The 22,988-nt window shown below is 44.7% G+C and overlaps 1 protein-coding gene across 4 annotated transcripts in view; it reads right to left on the minus strand.

The window, feature by feature from the left end:
* LOC121545770 (pleckstrin homology domain-containing family G member 5) overlaps positions 1 to 22,059 on the minus strand; it is an 83,225-nt gene extending 61,166 nt beyond the window's left edge. For 2 of the 4 annotated variants that reach the window (XM_045209470.1, XM_045209469.1), the window contains exon 1: positions 21,405 to 22,059. In XM_045209470.1, the coding sequence (XP_045065405.1) occupies positions 21,405 to 21,489 (85 nt within the window). In that variant the 5' untranslated portion in view covers positions 21,490 to 22,059. The remainder of the gene's footprint in view (positions 1 to 21,404) is intronic. The other 2 variants (XM_041856587.2, XM_041856585.2) reach the window with 2 other exon arrangements.
* Between the last annotated feature and the right edge of the window lie 929 nt (positions 22,060 to 22,988).

Genomic DNA, 22,988 nt, shown 5'->3' on the forward strand with positions numbered 1-22,988 from the left:
TTTTACAAAAACACATTTACTTGAAGAACAGTGATCAGGATGTAACGTTTCGAAACAGAACGATGGTCAAATCTCCCTCCGTTTCTAATGTGACCAAGTTTCCCAAAAAAACAGTGTACTGTACTGTGCTGTCCAAACATACTTTTCAACATCCATGGATGTCCAGTGCTCAATGGTTGAGGATGCTGGTTACAGTAAATGGAAAGAGGGTGGGCTCATGGGTAGGTGTCAGTAAGAGTCGGGAGAAGTGACATTAACTGGAGAGAGAGAGAGAGAGAGAGAGAGAGAGAGAGAGAGAGAGAGAGAGAGAGAGAGAGAGAGAGAGAGAGAGAGAGAGAGAGAGAAATGGGAGCGGGACGGGGATGGGGAGAGAAGAAGGGGTTGTCCATTATGAGCTGAACATAACAGTATGCCAGTGGAAGGAAGGACAGTAGCAGGTGACCCAACTGTGTGGTTTGTGACTACTATAATTTCCCATTTTAGCCTTTACTTATTTCTGTGGACTTTCATTATCCTCCCTTCTCATGAGGGAGAGAAATTAGAAAATATCTTAAAGAAGTGGGGTTTTTGTAACAGAATGACAATATTTCTTAAACTTACAGAAGGCAAATCATTTCTGCAGAATTAAACAAATGTTGATATTAGTTGTCAAGGGTATAAACTTCAACATTATTATGTTTTGATGCATTTCTAATACCTTAAGACTTTTTCTGTTAGATGTTTTCTAAGACCCTTTATCCATCTGTTTGACCAGAAATGAAAGGCTTTACTTCTAAGATATACAGTGGGGAGAACAAGTACTTGATACACTGCCGATTTTGCAGGTTTTCCTACTTACAAAGCATGTAGAGGTCTGTAATTTTGATCATAGGTACACTTCAACTGTGAGAGACGGAATCAAAAATCCAGAAAATCACATTGTATGATTTTTAAGTAATTAATTTGCATTGTATTGCATGACATGAGTATTTGATCACCTACCAACCAGTAAGAATTCCGGCTCTCACAGACCTGCATTATCAGCAACCATCAGTCATCATTAGAAAACCCTTTTGCAATTATGTTAGCACAGCTGAAAACTGTTGTGCTGATTACAATAAAACTGGCCTTCTTGAGACTAGTTAAGTATCTGGAGCATCAGCAATTGTGGGTTCGATTACAGAATCAAAATGGCCAGAAACAAAGAACTGAAACTCGTCAGTCTATTCTTGTTCTGAGAAATAAAGGCAATTCCATGCGAGAAATTGCCAAGAAACTGAAGATCTCGTACAACGCTGTGTCCTACTCCCTTCACAGAACAGTGCAAACTGGCTCTAACCAGAATAGAAAGAGGAGTGGGAGGCCCCGGGGCACAACTGAGCAAGAGGACAAATACATTAGAGTGTCTAGTTTAGGAAACAGACGCCTCACAGGTCCTCAACTGGCAGCTTCATTAAATAGTACCCGCAAAACACCAGTCTCAACGTCAACAGTGAAGAGGCGACTCCGGGATGCTGACCTTCTAGGCAGAGTTGCAAAGAAAAAGCCATATCTCAGACTGGCCAATAAAAAGAAAAGATTAAGATGGGCAAAAGAACACAGACTTTTTTTCTTTTTTTTTAACCTTTATTTAACCAGGTAAGCCAGTTGAGAACAAGTTCTCATTTACAACTGCGACCTGGCCAAGATAAAGCAAAGCAGTGCGATAAAAACAACAACACAGAGTTACATATGGGGTAAAACAAAACATAAAGTCAAAAATACAACAGAAAATATATATACAGTGTGTGCAAATGTAGCAAGTTATGGAGGTAAGGCAATAAATAGGCTATAGTGCAAAATAATTACAATTAGTATTAACACTGGAATGATAGATGTGCAAGAGATGATGTGCAAATAGAGATACTGGGGTACAAATGAGCAAAATAAATAACAATATAGGGATGAGGTAGTTGGGCTGGCTAATTTCAGATGGGCTGTGTACAGGTGCAGTGATCGGTAAGGTGCTCTGACAACTGATGCTTAAAGTTAGTGAGGGAGATGAGTGTCTCCAGCTTCAGAGATGTTTGCAATTTGTTCCAGTCAGCAGAGAACTGGAAGGAATGGCGGCCAAAGGAGGTGTTGGCTTTGGGGATGACCAGTGAGATATACCTGCTGGAGCGCATACTACGGGTGGGTGTTGCTATGGTGACCAATGAGCTAAGATAAGGCGGGATTTGCCTAGCAGTGATTTATAGATGGCCTGGAGCCAGTGGGTTTGGCGACGAATATGTAGTGAGGACCAGCCAACAAGAGCGTACAGGTCACAGTGGTGGGTAGTATATGGGGCTTTGGTGACAAAACGGATGGCACTGTGATAGACTACATCCAATTTGCTGAGTAGAGTGTTGGAGGCTATTTTGTAAATGACATCGCCGAAGTCAAGGATCGGTAGGATAGTCAGTTTTACGAGGGCATGTTTGGCAGCATGAGTGAAGGAGGCTTTGTTGCGAAATAGGAAACCGATTCTAGATTTAACTTTGGATTGTAGATTCTTAATGTGAGTCTGGAAGGAGAGTTTACAGTCTAACCAGACACCTAGGTATTTGTAGTTGTTCACATATTCTAGGTCAGACCCGTCGAGAGTAGTGATTCTAGTCGGGTGGGCGGGTGTAAGCAGCGTTCGGTTGAAGAGCATGCATTTAGTTTTACTAGTGTTTAAGAGCAGTTGGAGGCTACTGAAGGAGTGTTGTATGGCATTGAAGCTTGTTTGGAGGTTTGTTAACACAGTGTCCAATGAAGGGCACTGTGTCGTCTGCGTAGAGGTGGATCTGAGAGTCACCAGCAGCAAGAGCGACATCATTGATATACACGGAGAAAAGAGTCGGCCCAAGAATTGAACCCTGTGGCACCCCCATAGAGACTGCCATAGGTCCAGACAACAGGCCCTCCGATTTGACACATTGAACTCTATCTGAGAAGTAGTTGGTGAACCAGGCGAGGCAGTCATTTGAGAAACCAAAGCTATTTAGTCTGCCAATAAGAATGCGGTGGTTGACAGAGTCGAAAGCCTTGGCCAGGTCGATGAAGACGGCTGCACAGTACTGTATATTATCGATCGCGGTTATAATATCGTTTAGGACCTTGAGCGTGGCTGAGGTGCACCCATGACCAGCTCGGAAACTGGATTGCATAGCGGAGAAGGTACGGTGGGATTCGAAATGGTCGGTGATCTGTTTGTTAACTTGGCTTTCAAAAACTTTCCAGGGGCAGGATGGATATGGGTCTGTAACAGTTTGGATTTAGAGTGTCACCCCCTTTGAAGAGGGGGATGACCGCGGCAGATTTCCAATCTCTGGGGATCTCAGACGTTACGAAAGAGAGGTTGAACAGGCTAGTAATAGGGGTTGCGACAATTTCGGCGGCTAGTTTTAGAAAGAAAGGGTCCAGATTGTCTAGCCCAGATGATTTGTAGGGGGGCATGGGCAAGTTGCAGCGGAGGGTGCAGAGCTGGTGGCCGGGGTAGTGGTAGCCAGGTGGAAAGCATGGCCAGCCGTAGCAAAATGCTTGTTGAAATTCTCCATTATTGTAGATTTATCGGTGGTGATAGTGTTTCCTAGCCTCAGTGCAGTGGGCAGCTGGGAGGAAGTGCTCTTATTCTCCATGGACTTTACAGTGTCCCAAAACTTTTTGGAGTTAGTGCTACAGGATGCAAATTTCTGTTTGAAAAAGTTAGCCTTTGCTTTCCTAACTGCTTGTGTATATTGGTTCCTAACTTCCCTGAAAAGTTGCATATCGCGGGGGCTATTTGATGCTAATGCAGTACGCCACAGGATGTTTTTGTGTTGGTCAAGGGCAGTCAAGTCTGAGGAGAACCAGGAGCTATATCTGTTCTTAGTTCTGTATTTTTTTGAATGGGGCATGTTTATTTAAGATTGAGAGGAAATTACTTTTAAAGAACAACCAGGCATCCTCTACTGACGGAATGAGATCTATATCCATCCAGGATACCTGAGCCAGGTCAATTGGGAAGGCCTGCTCGCTGAAGTGTTTTAGGGAGCGTTTGACAGTGATGAGGGGTGGTCGTTTGACCGCGGACCCGTTACGGACGCAGGCAATAAGGCAGTGATCGCTGAGATCCTGGTTGAAGACAGCGGAGGTGTATTTAGAGGGTAAGTTAGTCAGGATGATATCTATGAGGGTACCCATGTTTACGGATTTAGGGTTTATCCTGGTAGGTTCGTTGATAATTTGTGTGAGATTGAGGGCATCTAGTTTAGATTGTAGGATGGCCGGGGTGTTAAGCATATCCCAATTTAGGTCACCAAGCAGTACGAACTCTGAGGGTAAATGGGGGGCAATCAATTCACATATGGTGTCCAGGGCACAGCTGGGGGCTGAGGGGGGTCTGTAGCAAGCGGCAACAGTGAGAGATTTATTTCTGGAAAGGTGGATTTTTAGAAGTAGAAGCTCAAACTGTTTGGGCATAGAACTGGATAGTATGATAGAGCTCTACAGGCTCTCTCTACAGTAGATTGCAACTCCACCCCCTTTGGCAGTTCTATCTAGACGGAAAATGTTATAGTTGGGGATGGACATTTCAGAATTTTTGGTGGCCTTCCTAAGCCAGGATTCAGACACTGCTAGAACATCAGGGTTGGTGGAGTGTGGTAACGCAGTGAATAACTCAAACTTAGGAAGGAGGCTTCTGATATTTACGTGCAGAAAACCAAGGCTTTTACGGTTACAGAAGTCAACAAATGATAGCTCCTGGGGAGTAGGAGTGATACTGGGGGCTGCAGGGCCTGGGTTAGCCTCTACATCACCAGAGGAACAGAGGAGGAGTAGAATAAGGATACGACTAAAGGCTTTAAGAACTGGTCTTCTAGTGCGTTGGGTACAGAGAGTAAAGGGGGCAGATTTCCGGGCGTTGTAGAAAAGATTCAGGGCATTATGTACAGAAAAGGATATGGAAGGATATGAGTACAGTTGAGGTAAACCTAAGCGTTGGGTAACAATGAAAGAGAAAGCATCACTGGAGGCACCGATTGAGCCGGTCTCGGCGTGTATGGGGGGTGGAACAAAGGAACTATTTGAGGCAGTTTGAGAGGGACTTGGGGTTCTACAGTGAAATTGTATAATAACAACTAACCCAAACAGCAAAAGGCAAGGCATATTGACATGGGAGAGAGGCATAAAGCAATCACAGGTGTTATTAGAGAGAGCTAAGACAACAACTGGTAATAGCGATAAAGTTTGGGCTGAGGCTAAACAGAATAAACAGGACAAGGTACCGTGTAAAGGAACAGTCCAACAGGCATCAGCTGAGTGATCATAAGGTCCAGTGAACAGCAATATGTGAGTCCGAGAGCAGTTCAAATTGGTGCTTCAGCACAGCTAGCAGGAAGCACAGTTGTAGTTTGCGTGTGCTAGCGGGCCGGGGCTAGCAGATGGATCTTCGTGGTCGTCGCAACGGGAAGCCTGTTGAAAGCACATCAGACGATTTCGTCGGCAAACCAGTCGTGTTGGATCGGCGGGGCTCAGTGTCAACACTAGGAGGTCCCGTCCCGTTGACAGAGCGGTAGATAGCCGGGAGATGGGCCTGAGGCTAGCTCAAGGCTAACTGGTGCTTGCTATGGGGCAATGGTAATTAGCCAACAACAGGTTGCAGCTAGCTGGTTGCGGTGATCCGGCGCTAGGGTCCAGTGATTCCGGCAGAAAGTCCGATATGCTCTGGGTCGATAGCACGCTGTGCAGACTGGCCGACGAATTGTCCAGGCTAGAGCTAGAGCTGGCTGGTGGATAGTGTAGGCCACGGACAATGGTGAAGACGCTAACGGTGACTAATAACAAGTAGCCATTCAGTTACAGCTAGACTAGTTTCAGCTTAAGGTTCTTGATGAAAGTTATAAAGAAATAATAGAATCCATTCCACGTTGAGTGAGGCGGGTTGCAGGAAAGTATATTTAGTTAAAGAATGAAAAGTAAAATTGAGAAATATATACAAAATAGACAAAAAAAACAAGAAACTGGATATTTACACTAGGACACAGAATAAAACCACGACCGCACTGCTACGCCATCTTGGTTTGGTTCCACTGGACAGAGGAAGATTGGAAAAAAGTGTTATGGACAGACGAATCAAAGTTTGAGGTGTTCGGATCACAAAGAGACGCAGACCAAATGAAAAGATGCTGGAGGAGTGCTTGATGCCATCTGTCAAGCATGGTGGAGGCAATGTGAAGGTCTGGGGGTGCTTTGGTGGTGGTAAAGTGGAAGATTTGTACAGGGTAAAAGGGATCTTGAAGAAGGAAGGCTATCACTCCATTTTGCAATGCCATGCCATACCCTGTGGACAGCCCTTGATTGGAGCCAATTTCCTCCTACAACAGGACAATGACCCAAAGCACAGCTCCAAACTATGCAATAACTATTTAGGGAAGAAGCAGTCAACTGGTATTCTGTCTATAATGGAGTGGCCAGCACAGTCACCCGATCTAAAACCCTATTGAGCTGTTGTGGGAGCAGCTTGACCGTAGAAGCCAATCCAACTTGTGGGAGGTGCTTCAGGAAGCATGGGGTGAATTCTCTTCAGATTACCTCAACAAATTGACAACTAGAATGCCAAAGGTCTGCAAGGCTGTAATTGCTGCAAATTTAGGATTCTTTGATGAAAGCAAAGTTTGAAGGACACAATTATTATTTATATTAAAAATCATTATTTCTAACCTTGTCAATGACTACATTTCCTATGCATTTTGATATATTTCCTATTCAAACTCATTTCATGTTTTCACGGAAAACAAGGACATTTGTAAGTGACCCCAAACTTTTGAACGGTAGTATATACACTGCTCAAAAAAATAAAGGGAACACTAAAATAACACATCCTAGATCTGAATGAATGAAATAATCTTATTAAATACTTTTTTCTTTACATAGTTGAATGTGCTGACAACAAAATCACACAAAAATTATCAATGGAAATCAAATTATTCAACCCATGGAGGTCTGGATTTGGAGTCACCCTCAAAATTAAAGTGGAAAACCACACTACAGGCTGATCCAACTTTGATGTAATGTCCTTAAAACAAGTCAAAATGAGGCTCAGTAGTGTGTGTGGCCTCCACGTGCCTGTATGACCTCCCTACAACGCCTGGGCATGCTCATGATGAGGTGGCGGATGGTCTCCTGAGGGATCTCCTCCCAGACCTGGACTAAAGCATCCGCCAACTCCTGGACAGTCTGTGGTGCAACGTGGGGTTGGTGGATGGAGCGAGACATGATGTCCCAGATGTGCTCAATTGGATTCAGGTCTGGGGAACGGGCGGGCCAGTCCATAGCATCAATGCCTTCCTCTTGCAGGAACTGCTGACACACTCCAGCTACATGAGGTCTAGCATTGTCTTGCATTAGGAGGAACCCAGGGCCAACCGCACCAGCATATGGTCTCACAAGGGGTCTGAGGATCTCATCTCGGTACCTAATGGCAGTCAGGCTACCTCTGGCGAGCACATGGAGGGCTGTGCGGCCCCCCAAAGAAATGCCACCCCACACCATGACTGACCCACCGCCAAACCGGTCATGCTGGAGGATGTTGCAGGCAGCAGAACGTTCTCCATGGCGTCTCCAGACTCTGTCACGTCTGTCACATGTGCTCAGTGTGAACCTGCTTTCATCTGTGAAGAGCACAGGGCGCCAGTGGCGAATTTGCCAATCTTGGTGTTCTCTGGCAAATGCCAAACGTCCTGCACGGTGTTGGGCTGTAAGCACAACCCCCACCTCATGGAGTCTGTTTCTGACCGTTTGAGCAGACACATGCACATTTGTGGCCTGCTGAAGGTCATTTTGCAGGGCTCTGGCAGTGCTCCTCCTGCTCCTCCTTGCACAAAGGCGGAGGTAGCAGTCCTGCTGCTGGGTTGTTGCCCTCCTACGGCCTCCTCCACGTCTCCTGATGTACTGGCCTGTCTCCTGGTAGCGCCTCCATGCTCTGGACAGTAAGCTGACAGACACAGCAAACCTTCTTGCCACAGCTCGCAGCTCGCCATCCTGAGCCACTTGTGTGGGTTGTAGACTCCGTCTCATGCTACCACTAGAGTGAAAGCACCGCCAGCATTCAAAAGTGACCAAAACATCAGCCAGGAAGCATAGGAACTGAGAAGTGGTCTGTGGTCACAGTCCTTTATTGGGGGTGTCTTGCTAATTGCCTATAATTTCCACCTGTTGTCTATTCCATTTGCACAACAGCATGTGACATTTATTGTCAATCAGTGTTGCTTCCTAAGTGGACAGTTTGATTTCACAGAAGTGTGATTGACTTGGAGTTACATTGTGTTGTTTAAGTGTTCCCTTTATTTTTTTGAGCTGTGATATATATATATATATATATATATATATATATATATATATATATATATATATATATATATATATATATAGACTCTTCCTTCATTTGACACCATATTTGATGTGCTCCTATGAACTTCACATGTTGGTGCTCATAGGTCCTTTTACATGGAAATGGACAAATACAATTGAGATTTCCACTTTCAAATGGTAGCACAAAGATGGTTGGAGGTCCACACATCAGAGAATGTTGACTTGGATGGTAATATAAACTGTTTTAAATTATACTGTCAATCTTCCGTAGGAAACCTATTGAAATCATAGAAATATAGATAATAGAATATACATTCCCCTTTTAAGTTGACATTCGACGGTGGGTGGACAAGCAGCCATCTTTGTGGTAGTAATTTGAAGTTAAAATGTAAATTCATTTAAAATATCAATGATGTACCTGCTAAATTGATCAAATCGGAGTTTACATGTTTTTAGATAATTTACATTAAACGTTAAAAAAAACGCAATAATTTTGAATAAAAACATTTTAAAGGAATTATTAAATACTTTGACAAGAAAAAAGAAACGGAATGTGAAAAAGTACATTTTCAGCCCGGGCCTGATATTCTAAGGGCTTATGGTTTGCGTAACACTGCAACCTGTTTCAGACCAATGTGTGGCCATGGCTGTGTGAGTAGCGCGCCTAGAACTAGAATGAGATTTTCCAAGATAGCGTAGCAGTGCGGTCGTGTTCTCTTGTGTGTCCATGTAAATAGCCAGTTTTTTGTATTTTACGTATATATTTTCCTATCACACATTTCATCCTTCTACTAAATATACTTTCCTGCAACCCGCCTCACTCAATGCGGAACGGATTCTATTATTTACTCACCTTTATCTAGAATCTCCAGTTGAAACTAGCCAGCCAGCTAACTAGCTAACTAGCTACTTGCTATTAGCCGCCGTTAGCGGTTTTCACCCAGAACATCAGATTTTCTGCCGGAATAACTGAATCACTGGACCATAACACCGGATCTAGCTAGCCGCAACCGAATGGATGTCGAAAGGATGTTGCTGTAGGCTAATCACCACTGCCCCCGTAGCACCAGTTAGCCTTGAGCCTTGAGCTAGCCCCGGCTATCTACCGCTCTGTCTACCGGACGGGAGTAGCCAGCTAACCAGCTAACTAGCTACTTGCTATTAGCCACCGTTACCGGTTTTCACCATTGTCCGTGGCCTGCACTACCTACCAGCCAGCTCTAGCCTGGACTATTATCGGCCAGTCTGCACTGTCTGCACAGCGAGTTATCGACCCAGAACCTATCGGATATTCTGCCGGAATCTCTGAATCACTGGCCCATTAACACTGGATAATCGCAACTAGCTAGCTGCAACCAAATGAACGTTGTTGTTGGCTAATCAGCCTTGAGCTAGCCTTGAGTCAGGCACATCTCCCAGCTATCTACCTCTCTGTCAACCGGACGGGACCTCCTAGAGTCGACACGGAGCCCTGCCGATCCATCACGACTGGTCTGCCGACGTAATCGTCTGTGGTTTCAACAGGCTTCCCGTTGCGATGACCACGAAGATCCATCTGCTAGCCCCGGCCCACTAGCACACACAAACTACAACTGTGCTTCCTGCTCGCTGTGCTGAAGCACCAATTTGAACTGCTCTCGGACTCACATATTGCTGTTCACTGGAAATTATGATCACTCAGCTGCACAGCTAATGCCTGCTGGACTGTTCCTTTACACGGTACCCTGTCCTGTTTATTATGTTTAGATCAGCCCAAACTTTATCGCCATTACCAGTTGTTGTCTTAGCTCTCTCTAATAACACCTGTGAAAGCTTTATTGCTCTCTCCCATGTCAATATGCCTTGCCTATTGCTGTTTGGGTTAGTTGTTATTATACAATTTCACTGTAGAACCCCAAGTCCTTCTCAAACTGCCTCAAATAGTTCCTTTGTTCCACCCCCCATACACGCCGAGACCGGCTCAATCGGTGCCTCCAGTGATGCTCTCTCTTTCATTGTTACCCAACGCTTAGGTTTACCTCCACTGTACTCATATCCGTCCATATCCTTGTCTGTACATAATGCCCTGAATCTTTTCTACAACGCCCGGAAATCTGCCCCCTTTACTCTCTGTAACCAACACACTAGAAGACCAGTTCTTAAAGCCTTTAGCCATATCCTTATTCTAGTCCTCCTCTGTTCTTCTGGTGATGTAGAGGCTAACCCAGGCCCTGCAGCCCCCAGTATCACTCCTACTCCCCAGGAGCTATCATTTGTTGACTTCTGTAACCGTAAAAGCCTTGGTTTTCTGCACGTAAATATCAGAAGCCTCCTTCCTAAGTTTGAGTTATTCACTGCGTTAACACACTCCACCAATCCTGATGTTCTAGCAGTGTCTGAATCCGGGCTTAGGAAGGCCACCAAAGATTCTGAAATTTCCATCCCCAACTACAACATTTTCCGTCTAGATAGAACTGCCAAAGGGGGTGGAGTTGCAATCTACTGTAGAGAGAGCCTGCAGAGCTCTATCATACTATCCAGGTCTGTGCCCAAACAGTTTGAGCTTCTACTTCTAAAAATCCACCTTTGCAGAAATAAGTCTCTCACTGTTGCCGCTCGCTACAGACCCCCCTCAGCCCCCAGCTGTGCCCTGGACACCATATGTGAATTGATTGCCCCCCATTTACCCTCAGAGTTCGTACTGCTTGGTGACCTAAATTGGGATATGCTTAACACCCCGGCCATCCTACAATCCAAACTAGATGCCCTCAATCTCACACAAATTATCAACGAACCTACCAGGATAAACCCTAAATCCGTAAACATGGGTACCCTCATAGATATCATCCTGACTAACTTACCCTCTAAATACACCTCCGCTGTCTTCAACCAGGATCTCAGCGATCACTGCCTTATTGCCTGCGTCCGTAACGGGTCCGCGGTCAAACGACCACCCTTCATCACTGTCAAACGCTCCCTAAAACACTTTAGCGAGCAGGCCTTCCCAATTGACCTGGCTCAGGTATCCTGGATGGATATAGATCTCATTCCGTCAGTAGAGGATGCCTGGTTGTTCTTTAAAAGTAATTTCCTCTCAATCTTAAATAAACATGCCCCATTCAAAAAATACAGAACTAAGAACAGATATAGCCCCTGGTTCTCCTCAGACTTGACTGCCCTTGACCAGCACAAAAACATCCTGTGGCGTACTGCATTAGCATCAAATAGCCCCCGTGATATGCAACTTTTCAGGGAAGTTAGGAACCAATATACACAAGCAGTTAGGAAAGCAAAGGCTAACTTTCTCAAACAGAAATTTGCATCCTGTAGCACTAACTAAGTTTTCGGACACTGTAAAGTCCATGGAGAATAAGAGCACTTCCTCCCAGCTGCCCACTGCACTGAGGCTAGGAAATACTATCACCACCGATAAATCTACAACAATCGAGAATTTCAACAAGCATTTTGCTACGGCTGGCCATGCTTTCCACCTGGCTACTACTACCCCGGCCACCAGCTCTGCACCCTCCGCTGCAACTTGCCCATGCCCCCCCCCGCTTCTCCTTCACACAAATTCAGACAGCTGATGTTCTGAAAGAGCTGCAAAATCTGGACCCCTACAAATCATCTGGGCTAGACAATCTGGACCCTTTCTTTCTAAAACTAGCCGCAGAAATTGTCGCAACCCCTATTACTAGCCGGTTCAACCTCTCTTTCGTAACGCCTGAGATCCCCAGAGATTGGAAAGCTGCCGCGGTCATCCCCCTCTTCAAAGGGGGTGACACTCTAAATCCAAACTGTTACAGACCTATATCCATCCTGCCCTGCCTTTTTAAAAAGCCAAGTTAACAAACAGATCACCGACCATTTCAAATCCCACCGTACCTTCTCCGCTATGCAATCCAGTTTCCGAGCTGGTCATGGGTGCACCTCAGCCACGCTCAAGGTCCTAAACGATATTATAACCGAGATCGATAATGGACAGTACTGTGCAGCCGTCTTCATCGACCTGGCCAAGGCTTTCGACTCTGTCAACCACTGCATTCTTATTAGCAGACTAAATAGCCTTGGTTTCTCAAATGACTGCCTCGCCTGGTTCACCAACTACTTCTCAGAGTTCAATGTGTCAAATCGGAGGGCCTGTTGTCTGGACCTATGGCAGTCTCTATGGGGGTGCCACAGGGTTCAATTCTTGGGCCGACTCTTTTCTCTGTGTATATCAATGATGTCGCTCTTGCTGCTGGTGACTCTCAGATCCACCTCTACGCAGACGACACCATTTTGTATACATCTGGCCCTTAACAAACCTCCAAACGAGCTTCAATGCCATACAACACTCCTTCAGTAGCCTCCAACTGCTCTTAAACACTAGTAAAACTAAATGCATGCTCTTCACAATCGAACACTGCTGGCACCCGCCCACCCGACTAGAATCACTACTCTCGACGGGTCTGACCTAGAGTATGTGGACAACTACAAATACCTAGGTGTCTGGTTAGACTGTAAACTCTCCTTCCAGACTCACATTAAGAATCTCCAATCCAAAGTTAAATCTAGAATCGGTTTCCTATTTCGCAACAAAGCCTCCTTCACTCATGCTGCCAAACATGCCCTCGTAAAACTGACTATCCTACCGATCCTTGACTTCGGCGATGTCATTTACAAAATAGCCTCCAACACTCTACTTAGCAAATTGGATGTAGTCTATCACAGTGCCATCCGTTTTGTCACCAAAGCCCCATACACTACCCACCACTGTGACCTGTACGCTCTTGTTGGCTGGTCCTCATTACATATTCGTCACCAAACCCACTGGCTCCAGGCCATCTATAAATCACTGCTAGGCAAATCCCCGCCTTATCTTAGCTCATTGGTCACCATAGCAACACCCACCTGATGTATGCGCTCCAGCAGGTATATCTCACTGGTCATCCCCAAAGCCAACACCTCCTTTGGCCGCCATTCCTTCCAGTTCTCTGCTGCCAATGACTGGAACGATTTGCAAAAATCTCTGAAGCAGGAGACTCGTATCTCCCTCACTAACTTTAAGCATCAGGCACCTTACCGATCACTGCACCTGTACACAGCCCATCTGAAATTAGCCCACCCAACTACCTCATCCACATATTGTTATTTATTTTGCTCATTTGCACCCCAGTATCTCTATTTGCACATCTTTCATTCCAGTGTTAATACTAATTGTAATTATTTTGCACTATAGCCTATTTATTGCCTTACCTCCATAACTTGCTACATTTGCACACACTGTATATATATTTTCTGTTGTATTTTTGACTTTATGTTTTGTTTTACCCCATATGTAACTCTGTGTTGTTGTTTTTATCGCACTGCTTTGCTTTATCTTGGCCAGGTCGCAGTTGTAAATGAGAACTTGTTCTCAACTGGCTTACCTGGTTAAATAAAGCAACAGGAGGAGACGGGAGAGGTTGTGTTTTCTCTAGCAGGAGGTAAGCTTGGCTTCTTATATGGTGTTGAGTAAAGCTTAAACCATGTATTTAGATTGTAGGTAGGTATTGTAGTTAGGTATTATAGGTAGTTTACTCAGGTAGTTATTGTAGGTTATTGTAGGTAATTATTGTAGGTAAGTATTGTATTCGGCGGACCCCGGCGAAGCACGAGGCTAGCTTACCCACTACTTGGACCAACAAAGCTAGCTAGCTAGCTAGCGGGTAGCTACTGGTAACTTTTAGCAACTGTGGTTAGTTGTTTCCAATGTTATTTCACGCTTAAGAGTACCTGTGATTGAGCCAGCTAGCTGCCACCATTCAGCTGTTTTTCAAACCTCATTATCCGAGGCATTAACGTTAGGTGGTTGGTAGCTGCTGTACTTAATTACCATTACTGATTGCAGTCTGCCAGTTTGGCTTTATACATAGCTTGGGCTTTGTCGAGTAAGGCTTAAACTATGTATTTAGATTGTAGTTAGGTATTATAGGTAGGCATCGTGGGCTGTATATTATTAAGTAGTATAGGTAGGCATCGTGGGCTGTTGTGGGTAGTTGTTGTGTAGTTATTGTAGGTTACTTTTGTATTCGGCGGTGCCAGATAAAATCTTGCGACTAGTGACTGCAGGCCGCCCAACAACCTGCCTGCTTGACCCCATCCCCTCCTCTCTTCTCCAGACCATCTCCGGTGACCTTCTCCCCTACCTCACCTCGCTGATCAACTCATCCTTGACCGCTGGCCATGTCCCTTCCGTCTTCAAGAGAGCGAGAGTTGCACCCCTTCTCAAAAAACCAACACTCGATCCCACTGATGTCAACAACTACAGACCAGTATCCCTTCTTTCTTTTCTTTCCAAAACTATTGAGCGTGCCGTCTTTAGCCAACTCTCTTGCTATCTCTCTCAGAATGACCTTCTTGATCCAAACCAGTCAGGTTTCAGGACTGGTCATTCAACTGAGACTGCTCTTCTCTGTGTCACGGAGGCTCTCCGCACTGCTAAAGCTAACTCTCTCTCCTCTGCTCTTGTCCTTCTAGACCTGTCTGCTGCCTTTGATACTGTGAACCATCAGATCCTCCTCTCCACCCTCTCCGAGCTGGGCATCTCCGGCGCGGTTCACTCCTGGATTGCGTCCTACCTGACCGGTCGCTCCTACCAAGTGGCGTGGCGAGAAGCTGTCTCCACACCACGTGCTCTCACCACTGGTGTCCCCCAGGGCTCAGTTCTAGGCCCTCTCCTTTTCTCCCTATACACCAAGTCACTTGGCTCTGTCATATCCTCACATGGCCTCTCCTATCATTGCTACGCTGACGATACACAACTAATCTTCTCCTTTCCCCCTTCTGATAACCAGGTGGCGAATCGCATCTCTGCATGTCTGGCCGACATATCAGTATGGATGACGGCTCACCACCTCAAGCTGAACCCTGGCAAGACGGAGCTGCTCTTCCTCCCGGGGAAGGACTGCCCGTTCCATGATCTCGCCATCACGGTTGACAACTCCGTTGTGTCCTCCTCCCAGAGTGCGAAGAGCCTTGGCGTGACCCTGGACAACACCCTGTCGTTCTCCGCTAACATCAAGGCGGTGACCCGATCCTGCAGGTTCATGCTCTACAACATTCGGCGAGTACGACCCTGCCTTACACAGGAAGCGGCACAGGTCCTAATCCAGGCACTTGTCATCTCCCGTCTGGATTACTGCAACTCGTTGTTGGCTGGGCTCCCTGCCTGTGCCATTAAACCCCTACAACTCATCCAGAATGCAGCAGCCCGTCTGGTGTTCAACCTTCCCAAGTTCTCTCACGTCAGTTGAAGCTCGCATCCGTTACAAGACCATGGTGCTTGCCTATGGAGCAGTGAGGGGACCGGCACCTCCGTACCTTCAGGCTCTGATCGGCCCTTACACCCAAACGAGGGCATTGCGTTCATCCACCTCTGGCCTGCTGGCTCCCCTTCCTCTGCGGAATCATAGATCCCGCTCAGCCCAGTCAAAACTGTTCGCTGCTCTGGCACCCCAATGGTGGAACAAGCTCCCTCACGACGCCAGGACAGCGGAGTCACTCACCACCTTCCGGAGACATTTGAAACCCCACCTCTTTAAGGAATACCTGGGTTAGGATGAAGTAATCCTTCTAGCCCCCCAAAAAAAAAAAGAAAAAAAAAAAGAAAACAAAAATGTTGTAAAGTGGTTAACCCACTGGCTATAGGGTGAATGCACCAATTTGTAAGTCGCTCTGGATAAGAGCGTCTGCTAAATGACTTAAATGTAAATGTAAATAAAGGTGAAATAAAATAAAAATAAAGAAAGATTCACTTTATATGATCGCTCTCCCGCTCTCTGCTCTGATAGACATGAGCCTGCAACTCATCTCTCAAGCAGCGCACTTCATAGTTTATTTCTTTATAGAATCATAGCCGCGCGAAGGGTTCTGGAGGAGCTGCACCACCCCTGATAAATTGAAATACATTTGCCAAAGTTATAGAATAACTGCTGTCTGTTCAAAATTAATTAAATAATTCAGAAGAGCCTACTACACCATGAAAATGCCCATAATTTAGCCACAGAGGATCAATAGCTTATTTTAATTGCCTAGCTGTGGATTGTGTGTAGCACAATAAGAAGGCATGCATAGCCTACAGTCGGGAACGCGCGGCAAATCTGTCAGTGAACAGCATGCTGACAAAACAGGCCATTTGCAATATTTCAAATACAAATCGCAGGGAATACACCGGTTGGAAACCAAATTGGCTCCTGCTGAAAAGAGAAGACTGTCTGCTGTAGGCTAACAACATATTTGATCAACTTCCAAATATTGTTTTCCAAAGTAAAACAAGAGCGAGAAATAGGTTTTTGGCACGAATGCGTCGGCCATCACCGGAGAGTGAGCTACGCATCATTGGGTGAGTCAGTAAAACAGGAAAGCATGTTTAGGACTATAATTTCCTCCTCATATTGTAGCCTACAATATGCATCTCCACACACCTAGGCCTATGCTATTGATAGATTCAAGGTCGTTTTCTATTGATCTCAGATTCTCAGTTTGTCAGTGTCAAAGTAGCCGGTCATTTCAATCATTTGTGCGGTATTAAAAAAGATTTTGCCGAAGTCTCCAGTCATGTAAAATGATGTAGAATTGCATGAAATGCATTTATAAAAAGGCCACTTTTTCCCCGGACCATAGGTTACCTAAATGTTCCCCGTGTGTGCAAGTTCTGTAAGTGCCTCTACTCTACTGTTTATTATAAAGGTGATTTCTACCTCAGAGCTCCCCAAGTCACCCCCCTTTCGCGCTCACTTTTTGTTACGGCACCTCCGATTTACAAATTAAGCACTGCCCGGAGCCGATATGCATTAATACATTTTTGAAATACAGAGCCCCGTTCCGAATGGACCCGAGGACAACTAGACCCGTTCCGTATAGACCTGGTCAGATCCAGACCCGGTCCGAGATACTTTATTAACCGGAGCTGATAAAGCGCAAGAGGAGGGAGAGAGGTGCTGTTTTAGCAGGTGGGGTAAGGGGGCCGTACTGTGAGCGAGTGACACAGTGAGCAGGGAGGAAGAGACAAGAGACAGCAACCAACCAAGCCGACTCGACCATACCACCTTTGCCACAATACTTGGTAGGCAGGCTACATCAGTCATATCATCAACATTTAATTTTTAATAAATTGTTTCATAGGTTGTTTTTCCTGACATTAGGGGGTGACTGTCAGAGCACCTAGATGGCAATTTAAACTGAATGCATCAATTTCAACTGTCAAAACATTCTTGAGGGTTCCTCCACACAGTTACACGGACCTATGTTGAGTAGGAAATGGACACACTGGTAGTCACAAACTTTGGAGGCTCTGGAACAGATCGGTATCATGCAAAGATAAAGCAATGGGTTTAAACAGTCACAGTCACATACCCATGGTCAATCCTTTTCTGCAGTGGAAGAAAGGAGATACAAAAATAAAGAAATAACAGAACAAAACACCACTAGACCAGAGAGAGCAGCAGCAAGTGTCAGGAAAGTAAAAGTAGGAGAAGAAAAAGGAAATCACTGGAGAAAAAGTGGAACAATAGACATACACGTGTCCAAAGGAGGATGTTGAAACCAGAACGAGTCACAAGCCAAGAGCCAGTGACCCCCAAACACAAAAGAGACCAGACATCTGCTCCCAGATTACACCAGACAGTGTGTTTAAAGACTAGCTTAAAGGCCAAGTGCAGTCAAAACGTGATTTTCCTGTGTTTTATATACACTCACAGGCCAGTTTATTAGGTACACCCTTCTAGTACCGAGTCGGACTCCCCTTTGCCTCCAGAACAGCCCGAATCTTCGGGGCATGGATTCTACAAGGTGTTGGAAACGTTCCACAGGGATATTGGTCCATGAAGACGCGATGGCATCACACAGTTGCTGCAGATGGAACATTCATGCTGCGAACAGCCCATTCCATCTCATCCCAAAGTTGCTCTATTGGGTTTGGTCAAGAACAATGTTCAGATACGCTGTGGCGTTCAATCATTTCTCAATTGGTATCAAGGGACCTAACGTGTACCAGGAAAATATTCCCCACACCAGTACACCACCGCCAACAGCTTGTACCTTTGACACCAGGCAGGATGGGTCTATGGACTCATGCTGCTTCCACAAAATCCTGACTCTGCCGTCACAGGAACTGTGATTTGTCGGACCAGGCAATGTTTTTAGCTGATAGGAGTGGAACCTGATGTGGTCGTCTGCTGCAATAGCCCATCCGTAACGAGGACCGACGAGTTATGCATTCCCAGATGCCCTTCTGCACACCACTGTTGTACTGCGCCGTTATTTATCTGTTTGTGGCCCGCCTGTTAGCTTGCTCGATTCTTGCCATTCTCATTCAACCTCTCTCAACAACAAGCTGTTTTTGCCCACATGACTGCCGTTGACTGGATGTTTTTTTGTTTGTCGCACCATTCTCGGTAAACCCTAGACTCTGTCGTGCGTGAAAAGCCCAGGAGGGCGGCCGTTTCTGAGATACTGGATCCGGCGCACCTGGCACCGAAGATCACACCACACTCAAAGTCGCTTAGGTCATTTGTTTTGTCCATTCGAAAAATAACTGAATGTCTCGATGCCTGTTTTATATAGCAAGCCACGACCACGTGACTCACCGTCTGGAGGAGCGAACCATTTCCGTGAACTGGGTGGTGTACCTATTAAACTGGCTGGTGAGTGTATTTCCACACTATGAGGTTGGAATAATACTGGGAAAATGATAATGGCGCTTTAGTGTAAGAGCTGTTTGAAAAGACTGCCTGAAATGTCCAATAATATCTATCTGCGGACTGCAGTAACCACACGGCGCGCCCACTGCCATAGAGGGTACTTGTAAAAGTACATGCCGCGCCCACTAGCATTACGCCAATATAAGCATTACTTCACTACATGCACACTAGCTAGCTAGAATACACTAGCTATCTAGCTAATACACACTAACTAATACACACTAGCTATTTAGGTAATACACACTAGCTATTTAGCTAAAACACACTAGCTAGTACACATTAGCTAGCTAGCTAGTACACATACTGTATCTGCTGGAGCCAGACCCTATTGAACCCAACTCTCGCGTGGCACTACTTGGTGGGTGCGGTGTGTAGTAGATTGTCACTACTACACACCGATCCGCAGATAGATCCTACTCAAAATTTCAGCCTGTTTTGGTGGGATGGAGTTTTGGCCTGCCTGGTGACATCACCAGGAGGTAAATTAGTTAATTGACCAATGTCAAAGAGTTATAAAACTTTCTGCCAATAACAGCTAATTTTCAGTTTACTCCCAGACAGTCCTAGCAAAATTATTTATTGAGAAATTGCTCTTTGCTAAGAAGCTTTTTTTTTTACCATTGTAATTTAAAACAATCACAGTAAGGTACTTAATTGACACCCAAAAACAAATGCATTGCTGCTAGCATGCTAGTAGATACCATAGACTTCCATTCATTGCACTAACGCTAGTTAGCATTGGCTTGCGAAACTACCTCTAACTTCCTTCATACTGGATGCAGAGACAAAATGTATCCATGAGTTTATCTGACTCTTGGGAAGTAGATAAAGGGATTCAATGCCAAAATCCCAAAGTATCCTTTTATGTCCCATGGCGTGGAACCAGTGGAGGCTGCTGAGGGGAGGACGGTTCATAATAATGGCCGGAACAGAGCAAATGGAATGGTATCAAACACAAGGAAACCATGTGTTTGATACCATTCCTCTAATTTCGCTCCAGCCATTACCACAAGCCTGTCCTCCCCAATGAAGGTGCCACCAACCTCCTGTGCGTGGAACACTGACTGAACCTCCAAATGTCCCCTCCAGGCTCTACATCGTACACTAAAACCACACTGTTGGTGACTTCACTAAAACCACACTGTTGGTGACTTTACAATCACACACACAGGTATCATAGATTATGTCACTTTGTCCATAATATAGTGTAGCCTATGTGTACATTCATAATTCTATCCATAATTAACTGTGTATATTTCTTGTTGTGCTTGTGCACAGAGCATCCAGACAAGACATCTGGTCCCAGATTAGACCAGTGTGTTTAAATGCAGAGGTTTAAGACCTGGAACACTGACAGTTGAGACAACCAATTAGGCTACACAACTTCAAACCCACAGTCACTCATGGAAACCATCATATACTGGATGTACATTCTATAGGACAAAGGGTGAACGAGAGGGCATTAGGATAAAGGAAAATACTTGCATTGCAGTATTGTAAGAATCAGCTTTTTGCAGAATTGTATAAATGAAAGAATATCTAGTAGACTGAAGTCGAGAATGTTTTCCAATGCAAACTTAACCTGCTCGCTCAGACGTGTGCTTGGGAGAAGGTGTGCTGGCAGGCCAAAACAAACATTTTGGGGAAATGCGATAAATAATATTAAAGGGAGATCTACAAACAGGTTAATCTAATTCATCTTCTTTTAACATCACTGTTTCCCAGTAGACTATCATCGTGGGTGACGTCAAGTCCTCTTTAGCTCAAATCGGAGACCAAAATACTTCGGCCATCCCTCCTCTGGTCATTTGCCAAGGAAAGGCATCAACTTAGGGAGGTGTTGGCTACTTGCCTTGGTAAACTGGTGCTGACCAGCTCAAAAACTGAACTGTGTCAAGCAAAGACTTGGTGCCCTTGGGCCAAAGTGACAAGGTGTTCTTGTTTACCTAGGCTAACCCTACTTTGACTTTCTTGGCCAAAGCTCTATCAGAGTCTGGTTCCGATTAATGTCTTCTCAGACCAACTAAACAGCATCCATCCTCTGTAAGCACTAGTCATACTTTATTAAACTAGGGATAAAACAATCTGTATGTGCACTTCTCTTACATCAATTATAATTAACATGAAACACGCTAATGGAGGACTCTTGACCAGTGCACGGAAATTATTCCACAAAGGAATAGCCTAGATGACAAGACTGTAAAAAAAATCTAAGTATCTAAAATGGGCATACCAGGAAAGGCAATCCTTTAACATCAAATCATATGAGTACATGCATATGAGACATGGAAGGATAATACATGTGATTATGAATTATTTATTAAAGAGAGAAGAGAAATGTGACTGAGTATAGAATCTACTTACTCAGTCGTAGTCGGAGACCAAGCCAACTCCTTTGCGGTGACTTGTGCTGTAGAACTGAATTCATGGTCCACTTGTTTGGAACCATTTAGGTCCTATTCTTGGTTCTTATGCTGAAAATTCGCCAAAATCAATGTTTGGTCATCTTCATGTCTGTTCTCAATGAATGGTGGTAGATTCCGATGGTCTTGTCTTGAAGTTTGAATCTAACTTGAATTTGCCATTTTATCACTCCCCATTCCGCCCAGGTGGCATCATCTTTATCGTAGCTCCTGTAGACCACATTATGTTGTTCTACATTGGAACGCCCCCCCGTGCTCGTGCAAGACGTTCTCTGTAGATCAGTTTGAGAGCAATCAACCTGTTAAAAAACAATGCATTGAAATAGTAATCCAACCTTTCGTGACTAACTAACCTGTCACACGTATGACTCCCAGGCAAATGGCTGACTGGTGGAGAATAGGTCTCATTCAAGTAATAAACACCGCCTACTAAAAGGTAAATTCTGCATTATGGCCATTAGAACGCCGCTGTTTTTGTTTACTCCGCTATGCAGCGGTAACCTATTGTTGCACGAAAACCATTCTCTTCGATGTCCAGGTCCGAAATATAATATTTGTCCAATCACCACCGTAGCTTTAGTCCCTCCCTCTAACCCGCTCACGATAAGCTTTGTTTTAATCATCCGTTATTGCATGGGTGAAGCACGCGGGCTCCTCTGTTGCAACTTTCCGCCACTGACTTCTTCATTGCTTTCGGCAAGGCACTTGAAGATGGAAACATAATTCCCCGCCTAGTCTCGTCGTCTGTCCCTCCACTTTTCAACCATCAATAGCCTTTTCCATTCATTAATGCCACCTTCTTTTTTTTCCTTTTAAAAGTTGGCACTATGTTGCAGCTAGGGAACCAAGCTCATTCACGCCACGAAAAATTGTTTTTATACCATCTCAAAATATCAAGGTACTAAATCGAAATGTTGAGATACATAGGTGAACATTTCGAGATACTATCTAAAAATGTCCAGATACTAAGTCCATTTAAAAAAAATGTAAGTCAACATTACCAGATACTAACAAAGAAAATTGATTGAGTTGTTTTCCTGGTCCCCAGAGTTTTTAATGATCTGGTAGGCTACTTAACCAACCTCCAGACCCTGATATAGAATAACCAACCTATGACATAGAATAAATCAGCTGTAAAACAGTTGTATATGGGCTATGATGGGTCCAGATTTATTCTAGTCAGGTCATATGTTTTAAAAAAAATAGACAACAACTGCGATTGGACAATATAACTAACAGGGCTGAGCTTGCTTTATGCAGGGTTGCATCATGTAGACTTTTGCATTTGTAATTTCAAAGTTACTCACACAGCATGCCATCACTTGTGTGTTGATGAATTACTTCCAGTCAATCATTTTGGATTGATAAGGTCTAAGTAGCCTAGCCACCCGAAGTTTGAATATAAAGCTAATTTGATCACATTCACATTTTCTCTTAACACAAATATTTTAGGCTATAAATACATAGCTTATGCTATAAATACATGGCATTACTGCATCGTTTCACCTGGTCAGAGGAGATCAGA

Source organism: Coregonus clupeaformis, chromosome 30, assembly GCF_020615455.1.
Source record: "Coregonus clupeaformis isolate EN_2021a chromosome 30, ASM2061545v1, whole genome shotgun sequence".
Lineage (NCBI taxonomy): Eukaryota > Metazoa > Chordata > Actinopteri > Salmoniformes > Salmonidae > Coregonus > Coregonus clupeaformis.